At 46.8% G+C, this 15,262-nt stretch overlaps 1 protein-coding gene across 3 annotated transcripts in view; it reads left to right on the top strand.

The window, feature by feature from the left end:
* The first annotated feature begins 10,681 nt into the window (after positions 1 to 10,681).
* NEMP1 (nuclear envelope integral membrane protein 1) overlaps positions 10,682 to 15,262 on the top strand; it is a 108,733-nt gene continuing 104,152 nt past the window's right edge. Inside the window, exons 1-2 of one of the 3 annotated variants that reach the window (XM_082208574.1) lie at positions 10,682 to 10,995; positions 13,228 to 13,343. In XM_082208574.1, coding sequence (XP_082064700.1) covers positions 10,890 to 10,995; positions 13,228 to 13,343 — 222 coding nt within the window. In that variant the 5' untranslated portion in view covers positions 10,682 to 10,889. The remainder of the gene's footprint in view (positions 10,996 to 13,227; positions 13,344 to 15,262) is intronic. The other 2 variants (XM_082208576.1, XM_082208575.1) reach the window with 2 other exon arrangements.

Here is a 15,262-nt window from a genome sequence, read left to right as displayed (position 1 = left end):
GTGGGTTTATTTTTGCATCTTCTTTGCAGCACAGGAAATGTCCATTGTGGGTTTTGTAGCAACGGAAGTTCAACAACTTTTTGTGCCACCCTTTCACTGCATTTTGGGGGCCCCTCCCCTTCTGCCTTCCTTCAGCAGTGTCCAGGCCCAGAGAAACCTCCCAGCTTCTAAGCAACAGAGGCCCCGGGAAGTCAGAGCTATTCCCTGCATGCAAAGGAAGGCGTAGGCAGGGAGCTGCCTCTGTGGAGGCCGGATCCTCCTGACCAGCTTTAGCTGCTGAGAAAAGGTTTCTATTCAGAGAGGCCTGAGCAGTAACATATGGTTCCTACTGTGCAACCTCCCACGGGCATGGTGACAGCATCTACCCAGGTGGGGGCAGATTCAAAGTGCTAATGCTCCTCAAGCTGGCCCACAAGCCATCCCATCCTTGAGTCCCACAACCTCTGCAGGGGCTCTGAATCCCCATCTGCCACCAGGGCTCCTCACACACAAGCCAACTTCATTTCTTTAACCAGCTGTGAATAATGCTACAGAGCTAGGCTGCAGGTCAGAACTGCAAGCCATATTCATACAAGCAGGTGTTTGGGGGGAAACAGGATTTGGGTTGCAATTCTATGCACGTGTCCCAAGGACAGTGGAGGACCTGCATTTGAGCTAACATACCAATATGAGTTTGGGGGATCCAGACTCCCCTAAATTCCTGGGCCCAGTAAGATTTAGAATTTAATACTTGCTATTAAACCGAGTGCTGGACAATGAATTCCTGGATTCAGTTTGCGGTAAAATATGAGCCACACCAGTTTCCTCATGAGGTAATCACCTGGGAGATGAGCCATTAACCAAGAACTAAGGGAAAGTAATGGACCTTTAAGTAAGCCAAGGAGAAGAGACCCTCCTCCAGCTCTGAGTTAGTTAGAAAGACCAAACTTCAGAGTTTGAAGTAGAGTAGTGTTTAGGATTGGGTTTTCAACATTGGCCATGATGGAAGATAGGAGTAGACGGTTGCAGTCTGGTAAAGGCAGCAGTCAGTAAAACGCAGCAAGCTAGAGAGAGGGCCAGAGCCATGGCTGCTGTCTGCCTGAGTCCAGGGCTGCAGCTGTGGGAGAAGCAGGACCCTCTGGGAGCCCCTCCATTGTAGGCTCAGGTTGTATAATATGTGTACTATATAAACCATATATCGTAGAGACACCACAGACTCTGTTGTGCCTCATTTCCAAAAGGAAGCCCAGGCCCTGGGTAAATGTGCCTGGAACCCCTGGAATCTTGCACTGCTCAGAGACTGGGGTGGTGTGCAACAGGGCCAGTTCAACAACCTAAGTGGCATCATTATGAATCAGTGACTCAGCAAAGTACCGCAGCTTTGCAGCTGGCCATGTTCTGGATGGAAACAAGACTCTGGAAGGTAGCTGCTTATTTACGGTATTTATTTATTTGTAGGTTTATATCCCCCCTTTCCTCCAAGGACCACAAGATGGCATACGTGGTTCTCCCATTCTCCATTTTATGCTCACAACAACCCTGTGAAGTAAGTTAGGCTGAGAGAGGCTGTGGACTCAGCTAGACTGGTAAAGAAAAAGTGTTTTATATGTGCTGCATATGCGATACAACACTGTGACACCAGTTGGTGCTGTGGAGTCCCATCTTTCCCTATCAGGTTTCCCTGCATGAGCTTACAAGGCGTTTAAGCGAATCACTTCTTTGACATGTCTAGATCCAGCCTGTGAGCTTGAGAGTGGAGTAGGGATTCGAACCCTGGTCTTCCAGGTCCAAGACCATCACTCTGGCAACTGCCTCTTGCTGGCTGTCTTTATTCCACGGGGTTTGACTCGCGACTACAGAAGCACCTAAAGGACAGCCAGCTGTTGCCACTGTTTATGTTTGAAAAGCAGCAGCAGAGAAAGCGCCCTATGGTGGGGTGGGATGCACTTTGCTGTGGGTGGAATACAGGTTGGGGTTGTCAAGACTAGCGCCTCCCCACCCCCACCCCCCAGGCAGATGTGTGCACGAGCACAGGCAGCAGGAGCACAATAACCCGGGGGGGGGGCTCTTTCTTTTTAATATCATTGAGTAAGTAACACTTCGCAGTTGCTGCATTTCTAAAAGTACTGTCCTGAAATAATTTAAGCTCCCCGCTTAACCTTTTTCTTTCAACTTGTAGATGATCAGCGAACATGGAGTTTGGAAAATCTTGTGGTAAACTGAAGAGTCCCATAATTAAATGAGACAGCAGAAACTCAGCTTTAACTTAAGAGAACATTAAATCGAGGTTCAATGTCTAGTTGAGCAAGACAGTGATGGTAAAAAGCGTCCTCGTTCGGCTGACAGTGCAGGGTGGTTGTAAGCGACAATCGGCCTTCCATCGGCCCGACGTTTCTCAGTCTGCGCCTTCCCACCGCGATACCGGAGGGCAATCATATTAGGGAGAGGAATGATCCAATTCCAGTGCAATTAGAAAAACCAGCAAACTATAAACGCAGCCATTCGCCCTTGGGGGTGGTCTGGCTTCCCGATTCTATCGCCTCCGATGGGCCGCTCTCGCCAGCGACAGGCAAGTTTTGGGCTTTTGAAAAGGAAGACGATCAATCCTGTTTCCCGGCTCCCGCCCTCGCCTCCCTCCCTCCCCACCAGCGCTGCGGTCGGACTCGCTTCCACGTGTCGGCCTCCCCCGCGCGGGACTGACGCACATCCTGCCTCCCACGCGGCCAGTGGCGCGCGGCGCGCTTTGCTCGCGGGGCTGGCAGAAAGGAGCGCGCCCACGCGCGGCCTCGCCGCCCCTCCGGGCGCTGCAGGGAAGAGACCCCCACGCCCACGCTCAAGAAAAGAGCCCCCAGGCGGGGACCGCTCCCCGTACTCTCAAATGGGGCGCAAGGAAGCAATGACAGGCGGCCTGCAGATCCCCCTCCCCGATTTCTGGAGGTTTGGGGAGCTGCAGTAGCAGCAGAAAGGAGAGATTTTTAGCCGCCCCCCCCCCCTCCTGAAGGCTCGCTATCTAGTTCTTCTAACAGGAAGGCAGGCAGGCGGGCGTTGAGGGCGGCCCTGGAATCCCTTTTGCTCCTCTTGCCCGGGGCGGTGCGTGGATGGAGCCCCCTGCGTCCTCTGCTCACGCCTGACCCGGAGAAAGTTGCCTTGGCAGCATCCTCGCGTGGAGCCACGCAGCCCATGAGAGGGCGGCCAATCCCACTTCCCACTCTCCTCTCTCTACCCCCGGGTCAAGCTGGACCTGGAGGTGGAGCTGCAGGGTGCTGCCCCCCAAAAAGTGCCAGCAGAGCGGCCTGTCTCTCTGGCTACTAAGTGGCAGAGCGCCTGGTCCCGGGCTCCTTAGCTAGCAAATCCAGTTAGGAGCTGGTTAGCTCCTTCCTGAAATCCTGTGAACTGCCCTGAGACCTCCAGGTATAGGGCTGTATATAAATTCAGTAAATCGCCATCCTGGTCAGTATAGAGCTGTGAGCCAGAGTTCGCCCTGGTACAGATCCCAATTTGGCATGTGAGGCCTTGATTGATTGATTGATTGATTGCCAAACCATGCTCTTCCTCCCCATACCTGACATCTTGTGGGACAGAAAGAGGGACAGCTGGATTGGCTGTGCAGCTGATCACTGCAAAAAACAACTTTACCAACCCTGTTTTTGGTGCTTGGGAAACACCAAGCACACGGCCAGCAAAACCCCTTGTGCTGCGGTTCCCAGGCACCCAGCATCCATGTGGCTATTGGGCACTTGGGAAGAGCTGCGCAACGAGCTTTGACAGGTGAGTGGGAGAACCCACCTGTCAATCATTTGGTGTCAGGTGATTGGCAGGTAGTTTTCCCCACCCACTTGTTAGAGTTGGCCCAGGGAGGTGAGGACAGAGAAGGATCTGGCCAAAAAAGGTTCCCAATCCTGTTATAAAGCCTGTTCAGCATAAAGCAGTTCCTATGCTCTTCAGAAGAAGCATCACCTACTACATTATAGCAGAGGGCTGTGTGATGTAGGAACCCTTGGGTTCTTTCCCCAGTTCTAACTGAGGAAGAAATGCCTCATGTTTACAGCTGGAATGCAGTGCTTCTGTGTTCCCTGTCCCACTCAAGATGACCAACCATGGATTAGCAGTAGTTACCCACAATCAGAAGTGGCTAGTTCTTCCCCACCCCCGTGCACTCATATAGAATGTGGGGGAGGGGAAGGAAGTGGTAGAAGTGGATTGACATACTATTCTGGATGAATATGGAATAAATAGGTGCAGTGTATATGTGGCACCAGAGAGTCACACGGGTCACATATTGTGGATATGTCCAGTGGTACCTCGGGTTACATACGCTTCAGGTCACAGACTCCGCTAGCCCAAAAATAGTGCTTCAGGTTAAGAACTTTGCTTCAGGATGAGCAGCACGGCAGCAGCAGGAGGCCCCATTAGCTAAAGTCGTGCTTCAGGTTAAGAACAGTTTCAGGTTAAGAATGGACCTCTGGAACGAATTAAGTACTTAACCTGAGGTACCACTGTATATGGGCAGCAATCCTACAATTACAGACAAAGAGTTTTGGACATTAATTTGTACAACTTGGCAATGTATTAGAGCTGCTATCCCATGCATCCTATGCAGTGGGTCTTTCTTCCAGGTAAATGTGTAGGATTGCATGGATAGCCTACTTTAATGCTTTGCAGGTATTTCTCCAACTACTTAATCAGTTAACTTTGCTAAGGTAATGCCAACTGATCTGCTCCCATCTGAATGACTAATCTGAATGGCCAGCTGTCAGATGAAGACTTTCCTGAGAATACTGTATCATGAAAGCAACTAATCTGATTACTAGTTTCTAGTTAGTTATCCCCGAAATTATCAACTCTTTAGAGCTGATAATTAGAGTGATAATTTAGAGTGCCAGTCACAGATCTCTGCTACTGAGAAACTGTTTCTTTTGAGATGCACCCAAGATGTAGGTAGACCAAAGTTTATTTCGAGGATGAAGGGGCATATAAACATCAGTTCTTCATTTGGGCTGTTCATGCACGTAGCTCCGTGTTGAATAAGGAGCTTGGAACCAACTTCAGCCACATTTCCACAAGCTTGAGTATATGGCAACTCAAGTCGGAATAACACAGAGAAGTGGATGAGCTCAGAGACTGAGGTCAGACTGAGGTTGGAGAAGCTCATGGTTTCTTGTGAGAGCTGGCCAATCGTGGGGTGTGCAATAGGACTGTCCTAGCACTTCACATCAGCTCAGTTTACAAGCTATCCCTCCACTCCCACTATCGCCGTGAGTGTGAAATTCCCTACCCAGGTGCAGCAAGCCAAGTGCAAAGCAGTGGGCAGCACGTGGGAAGGGCCTTGACAATTATGCTATTAAGAAAATATTTGGCATTAAAGAGCTGGGTCACGTGGGTTGAAAGGATGGGATTGTGAAGCATTTGCATCCCACATAGGCTTGTTGAAAAGGCTGCCGTCCACCCCCTGAGCCTTTCCTTCCCACTAATATGAGCCTCCCGGAGAGAATCAAAAAGGAAAAGCAATTGAGATCCGTTCTGAAGTAGGGTTGTTGCTTTCTTTCCTTACAAAGGCTCTTAGGCACTTGCTTAATTTCTCACACTCTGAAGCCAAAGACAAAGAAGCCTTTTCTTGCTTTGATGAATTTTACGCACACAGGCACGCTTTAGGCTATTCCTCTTGCTGCTACAAAGGCCTACCTTTTTTGCAAAAGAACCAAGTCAGATATCCATCTATGCATGCTACATTGTGATGCCTTGGTGGCACTACATCCCACCATAGAGGACCTATGCTTCTCAGTTATGAGCATTGCATGAAAAGCTATCTCCAACTGCCCAGAGGAAAACATTGGGACTTTGGCTCTGCCAGTGTTAAAAACATCATAAACAGCCTTATATGTACTGAGTCAGATCACTAGCCCTTCTAACTCAGTGTTGTCAACACTGACAGCAGCTCTCCTGTGTTTCAGACCTCTGCTGTATCGGGAGATGCCTTCCAAGCGCTGACACTCAGCTACAGTTTGCATTTAAAGCAGGAGCTCTGATACTCAACTGCAGCCCTCCTTGAGCTGCACAACTGTCCTTGCTTAAGGTGTCTCAGCCAGCACTGGACACTTAACTCTAGGATGTTAATCTTGCCTGGTTCCTTTTTATTCCCCAAGCACCTGCACTTATATAGCAACCTTTGAAGGTTCTTCTTTGAAGAAGAGATTTGCTTTTACAGTACATACTGTATGTTCTTGTTGGAAAAGGGATGCACCAGCAGAAAGTTCAGGTAACAGTAGCCACTGATCATTATCAGTGCAGGTATCTGTTTCATGACGTGCCAGACTGAGCACCTCAATCTCCTTTTTCGTCAAGTCACTTTTTGCAGCAATAAACTCAACCAGCAAACCAGTTATAGAGAGGGATTTCTGAGAAAGCCATCTTGAATTACATCAGGCTGGACTATCAAAACAGGTTGAATGGCTCCTTTCTCAGCTAGAATGTGCTCCTTAATTCTTGTGAGGTCTGTTGTGCTCCAAGGCAAACAAAAAATAAAGAAGAATCCCTGTCTTTTACCCTAGCACTTTTTTTGGGGTCAAGGTCTCTTTTCCTCTCTTAATCTGATCTCCATCAAGTTTTGTTCCTCTGAAGAAGAGGGTCTCTCTCTTTCTGGACTGCTGGACTGGTAGGATAGCGATGTGACCTTGGCAAGGGAACAAGGGTTATCCATAGACATATATTTTAGATAGCGTGGGTGTGAACATGCTGTTCTCACAGAGCCTTGACAGTCATTATCCCTGCTGGGGAGACTTACAGGGCATGAAAATAGGACAATGAACATAACAAAGCAAAAGGGAAGATTTGACCCTGAAGTGAATAAGTTAGTTATGCCTCTGAACAGTTCATGCACTCTTGATAATTCCCTTTCAAATGAAAGAGACTGAGATTACACTCCTAGAGCCAATTACCTAGGAGAAGTAAGACCCATTGAAGTCACTGGGGTGTACTGAGAAGATAAACATAGGATTTCACTGAAAAGCTGCATAATTACTTGGCAGTATGTTCCACTGAATCAAATGGGGTTTACTTCTGAGTAGGTTAGCTCAGGTTAGATTTATTAAATTTATGACCCACATCCTACACCAAAAAGTCCTGAAACAAGGTCTGTATAGTTAGAGCTATGGTTTTCCCAGTAGTGATGTATAGAAGTGAGAGCTGGACCATAAAGAAGGCTGATCGCCGAATAATTGATGCTTTTGAATTATGGTGCTGGAGGAGACTCTTAAGAGTCCCATGGACAGCAGGAAGATCAAACCTATCCATTCTTAAGGAAATCAGCCCTGAGTGCTCACTGGAAGGACAGATCGTGAAGCTGAGGCTCCAATACTTTGGCCACCTCATGAGAAGAGAAGACTCCCTGGGAAAGACCCTGATGTTGGAAAAGATTGAGGGCACAAGGAGAAGGGGACGACAGAGGACAAGATGGTTGGACAGTGTTCTCGAAGCTACTAACATGAGTTTGACCAAACTGCGGGAGGCAGTGGAAGACAGGAGTGCCTGGCATGCTCTGGTCCATGGGGTCACAAAGAGTCAGACACGACTAAACAAAAACAAGGATTGCACTCAGTAACTGATAAGCAGCATGAAAGTGGGAGAACTGCTAAATAAATAAATAAATAAATAAATAAATATTATATCCTATCATGTTCTTAAGTTGTGTAAGATAGAGCCTCAATCAATATCATGCAAAAATTCTGTGTGATCAATACCATGTGCTGCTTGTCTTATGAAGCCCATTTGAGCTTACTTCTGAGTAGACTTGCATAAGAACAGGAATTCTAATCTGAGATAGCAATGGTGAAAATTGGAACAGGGCAATCTTTATTCCGGATTAGTCAATCCAGAACACTTTTGTCTCTGATTCTACCCATCACTGGCATGCAGCCCCACAGAGATTACTCTCCCCTCCTACCATTGCCACCACCAGGAGAATGTGGTCCCCCACAAAATAAAGGTAGCCCACCTTTGCACTAGAGAAAGCAGCAAAGGATTGCTGGGCTTCTTGGAAGCTATTATTTCTACATTGCAACAGTTACTGTTTTGCTCCACTCCTAACCTTGTCTTTTTATTGCCCTAGCCTCTGACAATATGACAATGCATTTCATCAGAAAATTATTAATTTCTTTCTACAATTGTAAATGATTACAAAAGCAATAGGAAACAAAGCCCATTAACATTTAATGGTTTAATATAATGCCATTTTTACTCCCCACTTTCAGGTTAAGTATTTCCAGAATTCGTCGTAGTGTTTTCCTTCCTCCTACTGCAGGAAACACTGGAATTTCCCCATTCATTCAATCATGCATCCATATTTTTTACTTCACTGGAGGGAGTATACCACCACTCTTTATATTTTTGGAAAAACAATAAAGTGTACCCAAACTATAAAATGAACAATTCTGGATATAGCCTCTGGCTAGCAGAAGCATTTGTGTTAAATGACCCCAAACTTGGCCCTGGGTCAGTGGGTGCCTGGGGCTACACACGCCACATGTGCACATGCGTCTGATGTCAGTATACCCACTGATGTGCACATGTGGCATCAGCGGGGCATGCTGATATTGGACGCACTTGCTGCAGGCGTGCTGACGTCATGGTGTGCACAGCCCCAGCACAAAAATTTGCAGGTGCCCGCCCCTTCATGGGGAATGTGGTGGGAGCTGAAGAACTCAAGACCAGGTGCCTATGACCTCAAACCACACTTTTAGGTAACAATGTTCTGTTGTATTTTGAACTTTCTTTTTTCTAAGTTTAGTGTGCTCGTTTTTATTTCCTTTGGCAGTTACAGCTACAGGGAAGTGAGATATTGATTGAGTTTGGGGGGTTGAAATGGATAGCGTCAGCCTTGGCTGACAAAACAGAACTGAAACCTATGTGATGTGAGCTAACTTCCCCATCAAAACATGTATAGAGGGTTCTGTTATATTAAGAGCTACATCGGAGACATCCAACCATTGGAAAAAATATGGACTCTCCCTGTTTGTCTATGGTATAAAGCAGAGCTTTCCAAACTGTGTGTCACAACATATTAGTGTGTCAGCTGCAGTGTGTAAGTGTGTCATGCAAACGCTTCCTGCACTCCTCCCGGGGCTGGAAAGGGTTTAGTTTAACCTCCAGTCTGCTAGTAAAACTGAATTACTGGGTCATGAAATGATGCATGTCTAAAAAGTCTGTCACCAATATGAAAAGTTTGAAAAGCTGTGGTATAAAGGGAAGTCATGCTCCTGCACAAACATATGCATCAGTTTCACCTACTTGTTGGTTGCATACACACTATACTGGACCTTTAAAGCACATTCAAAGCACATTTCCCCCCTCAAAGAATTCTGGGCATTGTAGTATCCCTCATGGAATTACAATCCCAGCAGCCCTTAACAAACACATTTGAAAATGTGTTTCAAATGTACTTTATACACTATGTACGGGTATATTGTTCTAGACCTAATTTCAGGGGGCATGGGGTAAGAAAAAGGGGCAAGTCTTCTTGCACATGCATATATTCTTAAGCAGGGCTTCCACTGATGGGACTCCTTATATTAATCCTGCCCATCACGTGTACATGTTAGGAGGGAGCTGACAGGCAACACACTTGGTGTACAGCTGAGAGAAACCAGGCTCGTAGTGAGCTTCTTTATCTGTTCTTCGCACAGCTTCGCTCTCAAAAGATGGGTGATGGCCACCAACTTTGAAAGAGGATTAAATTATTGGAAGATAAGCATGACGCCATGTTCTCTGCAATTGAAATCCACTGTGCCGTTGCTGGGATCACAAGTTGGGTGAGTGTACCTCAGGCGGCAGGATCCACAGGGGCAGCAGATTCTGATGCAGATCTTTATTCCCTCTCTTTTTCCTGATCTAGATCTTGTGGTAATTATACTTTACAGAGTTTTATAAAACTTATTTTTTATTAAAGATTTTATTGGTTTACAAAGGGACTGTCTCCTTATGGGACAGTTTCCAGGTGTATATTACTTTTGTAATTTAAAGTCTGCCTTCTGGGATCCATCTGTGAACAGAATGTGTGAGCAAACTCTTTTTATACTTTTATAGAAGACTGTGTCGTGTCTATCTTTTTATGAGGGACTAAATGGGAAATTACCAAAAGGAAAACGTATTTTAGAGGCTTTAGTGAGCCTGAGCAAACGCATCTGCTGTGCAAGTTTAAAAAGGGGAATGTTACTCTGCTAATTGTGGAACTTGTTAGCACAAGTTGGAAAGGATATAATCAAACAATATAACCTCTCCTGCATCCCTGAACATTCCCACAAGGTGGAGTCCTTTTCTTTCCCGCCACTTGGAGATACTGAATTCTAACAGTTGAAATCTATCTAAAGCGAGAGCTGAAACTGCGACCTGTCACTCAGGCGGTTGCTCAGCAACGAGGTTCAACAGCTGCCTGCGCAGCGCGCGCGTGAAGCGAAAGTCGCTTTGCTCGACGTCAGACATTCCCCCTTGGTTGCCATGTTGCCGCTTGAAAACGGCGGCGGGGGCTTAGCTTTAAAAACCGTTCCTCTGATTGGCTGACAAGGGACGTCCGCAGCCCAATACGAGTCTGGGGGCGGGCTCAATGTCGGGCGATTTGACTTTGTCGTTGGCCAGAGAGCCAGCAACTTAATGTGGCGTTTTGCCGAGAGGCGTTACCTCACAGAGGCCGCCGCGGTGATAGGCTTGCTGGCACATCATTCAGCGCTACCGTCAGGCAAGGCGGCCTCGAGAGTTGGAACTCCCGACAGCGGCCGCGCTCGAGCAGCCTGCCATTGTCTAATAGCCCTTTCGGTCATGCGCAGGGGAGGCCGCGTGGCGGCGAGCCCGGCTCTCCGATAGGTTGCCAGAGGAACCGCGGCGAGAAAGCGGCCTTTGGGGATGGGCGGCGGGTGAAGGCCATGGCGGGAGGGACGAACGCGGCCTCGGGGCGGCCTAGGCTTGGCCGCCGCGTCCTCCTCCTCCTCCTCGGGGCCGTGGTCCTCGTGGTGCCGGTGGGCGGCTCAGGTAAGAGGGCAGGCGCGCCCTTCCCCTCTTCCCGGGCGGCTGCAGGCGCGGAGCTGCTTCCCCGCCGGTGGAATCCCAGGAGCGCAGAGCGGCGAGGGAAGATGCCAGAATCTCGGCTTCCCAAGGCAGGCTTTGCATTTCTAGCCTGACCCGCCCCGTGATCTTCGGGCGCCATAGAGACCTAATAAATGAACATTACTACTGATAAAAACAATTCACACGAAATGTACAGTTTCGTTAAAATGCTGCAAATTCCACCCAAAACTAGACAGCATAATTTATCCGTGGTCTTGTTTGGGAAGTGAAGGCAGAAAGGCGACGTGATTTGTTCCTGGGCTTCGACATAAGAGGCGTTAGTTTGGTGTTTCCCAAAATGTTCATAATTAATTGACCAAAGAATTGGAACTGAGGGACCTAGCTCTATGTGAGACAACTTTATAACAATTGTTATGTATGTTAAGATACTACTACTACTAATAATTGTATCCTGCTCATCTGACTGGATTGCCCCAGCCACTCTGGGCGGCTTCCAACGTACTGTATATAAAAACATAAATGTTGTCAGGCACTACGTTTCTGTTATTTACCAGCAAGTCTCAAGAGAGCAAACTGGAAATGCCAGAAATGCTTGGCTATTCTGGCATTTCCAGTTTGCTCTCTTGAGACTTGCTGGTAAATAACAGAAACATGCTTGGCTATGAATTTGGGGTATAATAAGTTTCCTTTATGGGACGCGGGTGGCGCTGTGGGTAAAAGCCTCAGCGCCTAGGGCTTGCCGATCGAAAGGTCGGCGGTTCGAATTCCCGCGGCGGGGTGCGCTCCCGCTGCTCGGTCCCAGCGCCTGCCAACCTAGCAGTTCGAAAGCACCCCCGGGTGCAAGTAGATAAATAGGTACCGCTTACCAGCGGGAAGGTAAACGGCGTTCCGTGTGCTGCGCTGGCTCGCCAGATGCAGCTTTGTCACGCTGGCCATGTGACCCGGAAGTGTCTGCGGACAGCGCTGGCCCCCGGCCTATAGATGTGAGATGGGCGCACAAACCCCAGAGTCTGTCAAGACTGGCCCGTTCGGGCAGGGGTACCTTTACCTTTACCTTTAAGTTTCCTTTAGCTGTAAATGATGGCACTCGTTTACTGGCAAGTGTCTGATTTGAACAACCCAGGTGAAAATTGTTGGTAAAAGGCAGGATTCACTAAACTTCTGACACTGACAGCGCAGTCCTGTGCCTGCTAACTTGGAAGGAGGTCCAGCTGAATTTGATAAGGCTTCCCCCCAGCAGTGCCATTTCCTGGAGGTGCAGGAAATCAGCGCAGAGTATGATTTTAAACAATCGAAAACAATAGCTTTATCCGCATCTCCAGTGGCTCTAAACCTAAGTATATTTAACTGCATTGTGCTTGTTCGTCCCTTGCTAATCCTTGCCACTTTCCTTTATGCATGCACACACTCCATAGTGAAATTTAGTTTCTAACTTCCTGAGACAGGAACCTTTTTAGTTATTCTGCAAAGCAGCCTTCTCTAACCTGGTGCCATCCACATGCTGTTGGACTACAACTCCATCAACCTCAACCTGCATGGCTGTTGGTGAGGGATGATGGGCACTGTAGTCAAAAATTTCTGGAGGACACCAGGTTGGGTGCTATATTCATAAAAGTATTCTCCCCCCCCCCCCCCAGGATTCACAAGTTACTTTTTGCATGCTTGTGAATTATTTGAAATTTCCTCTTTGCCAAGCACACATAATTTTTATAGTGCTTTGCAGAGTGTACACAATCAGGTGCTTGCCCTGAGGATCTTAAAATTTCAAATTCAATGTAGGAGAAAAAAACATGGTGGTATGTGTAGAAGGTGCGTTTGTACATGCATTTCCATGAATGTGCAGGCTCCCTCTCATTGTCCACTACATGTAGATTTTGGGGCACCAAACCCTGTGTTAGTGGCTGATTTTAAGTTGCCTATTGTAGTTCATTGGTGTGGTATAACTTGTGTGAAAATGAATAGTGATGTTTTGGAATTTTTTGTGTCCTCTTGCTAATACTGCTCTCAGAAATCCTGCTTTCTTGGTGTAGGCTAGAGAGCATCATTCCAGCACCTTACTGAATAGACTAATCCTGATCTACATTTTGTATAAACCAACCCAGTTCTCTCAATTCTCAGGCAGCAACTCTGATTTCAGGCAAAGATCTTGCAAATGTCTTTAACACAGTCCTTGGTTATTGTTTGATTTGAACTCAGTAGATCGAGTGTTGCCTCTTGAAGATCATCGCATGCAAAAAGAGAATTCCTCTAAGCAGTTTTGCTACACAAACAAGGTGACCCCAAAATGGCATGACATATGGACCAGAATTCAGGTAAGAAATGGAGTCCTTTAAGTTTCTGGCAGTTGACGAACCTCAGCCGAACTTTCTGTCTGCATACTTGCTAACAAAAATCAAGGGAACTAATCCTAGATTATGTAAATCTCTGTTAAGTAGCTACATGTAGCTTTCATAAAAACCTCCATTGTCTTTTGTTTCTCAGCATACTGGTTGGGAGTGTGTGGTGGATGAACGATATGGGGTGCTGTGTAATGCATTTCTCAAGGCTCAGAATTGGAGCCATGATTACTGTTGAAGTGCTCTATTGTGTTACTGTGAAGCTAGTTTTGTATACAGTCATACCTCATGTTACGTTTGCTTCAGGTTGAGCGTTTTCAGGTTGCGTCCCACGGCGACCCGGAAGTACCGTAACGGGTTACTTCCTGGTTTCGCTGCTCGCACATGTGCAGACACGCAAAATGACATCACTCGCATGCGCAGAAGTGGCGAATCATGACCCACGCATGCGCAGATGCAGGTTGCGTTCTTTTCAGGTTGCAAACGGGCCTGTGGAACGGTTCCCGTTCGCAACCAGAGGTACCACTGTACAGTATAGTCAAATGTTTTCTCTGTGCCTTCTCATTCTGTTTCAAGTTGTATTATACAGTCGTTAAAAGAAACTTTTATTCAAAAGAGCATTCTGTGTTATAGAATGATGTTCATAGGTTCAGGCTTTGAGAAAAATAGATTGTTATCATGGTTGGAGATGAAAGTCAAAGACAAGGTCATCTCTTGGAGCCCCAGTTATGCTGCAGATTGATGTAGCTGACAAATAGGGAACCTGTAGCCCTCCAGATACTGTTGGATGATATATCCCATCATCCCTGACCATTGACTATGCTGGCTGTGGTTGATGGCATATGGAGTGCATCAATATCTAGAGGGCCACAGATTTCCTATCCCTTAGTTAGTTAGTTAGTTAGTTAGTTACTTATCTATCTCTATGGGTAATGCAAACTCTCCATACACTATTTGTGATTTACCCAAATACAGTAATGGTTGGCAGATGTCTGTGCTTTCCCTATTGGAGCGGCTCTATTCTTTTCACTGTATTTACCAGCATTACATAAACTGAGTAGTATTCTTATACCCAGGTAATGGAATGTTGCATATTTGAGCTCCAATCCTAACCCCACTTAGGTGGGAGTAAACTCTGTTGAATTCAGTAGAATTTACTTCTGAGTAGACAAGGTTAGGATTATGCTGTTAATCTTTCTTCCTTGCTGGGTAGTTGTCTTTTCTATTTGTGGGAGAGGGTTGACTATGCAGCTACCGAAGAAGAGAAGTTGGAAAATAGAAAAGATTGGTTGAAGATGGCACGATAGCCAGGGGGAAGGGACTTGTGATGTCATAGGCAAGGTCAAGTAAGTGCTCACATCACTTTGAACAATGGAGATTCATACTTCTTGTAGCAATGATTGCAGTTACTATCACCGGTGCTTAACTGCTTGTGTCCTGGGAAACAGCAGTTTCTCCATAACAGGATCAATAATTTAGTGATGACTGTTGCTCCTGCCCACCCACTTGAGCCACAGTGTCTGGAAAGGCCCTCAGCCTTGATTGAATGGAATACTCACACAGTCTCTTGTAAACTTGTTTTGCTGCTCAGTTGTTTGCATAATGAAGTTTAGCATTGTAACTTTGGCCATCTGTCTCCTCATTCTCTCTCCCTGCCCCCGCCCCCATCCTGATCCTGATTTTTCCCTTTCTGATCCTGTTCCTTCAAGTGAATGCTTATACTTTTCCTTTATAATAATTGTACATTTTACCAATCCTATCAGCTTCCTTTGTTGGCACGCTTTCCAAAAGCCCCTTTCTCTTCCTTGGTACTTTCCTCTGAACCAGCCTGTCATTCATCTTTGTAGCGTGCATTTCATAATGGTACATAAGCTTTGTGTTGTTTATTTAGATAC

This window comes from Podarcis vaucheri (genome assembly GCF_965113315.1).
Source record: "Podarcis vaucheri genome assembly, chromosome: 2".
In the NCBI taxonomy this organism is placed as follows: Eukaryota; Metazoa; Chordata; class Lepidosauria; order Squamata; family Lacertidae; genus Podarcis; species Podarcis vaucheri.
This window is presented reverse-complemented; position numbering and strand designations above follow the sequence as displayed.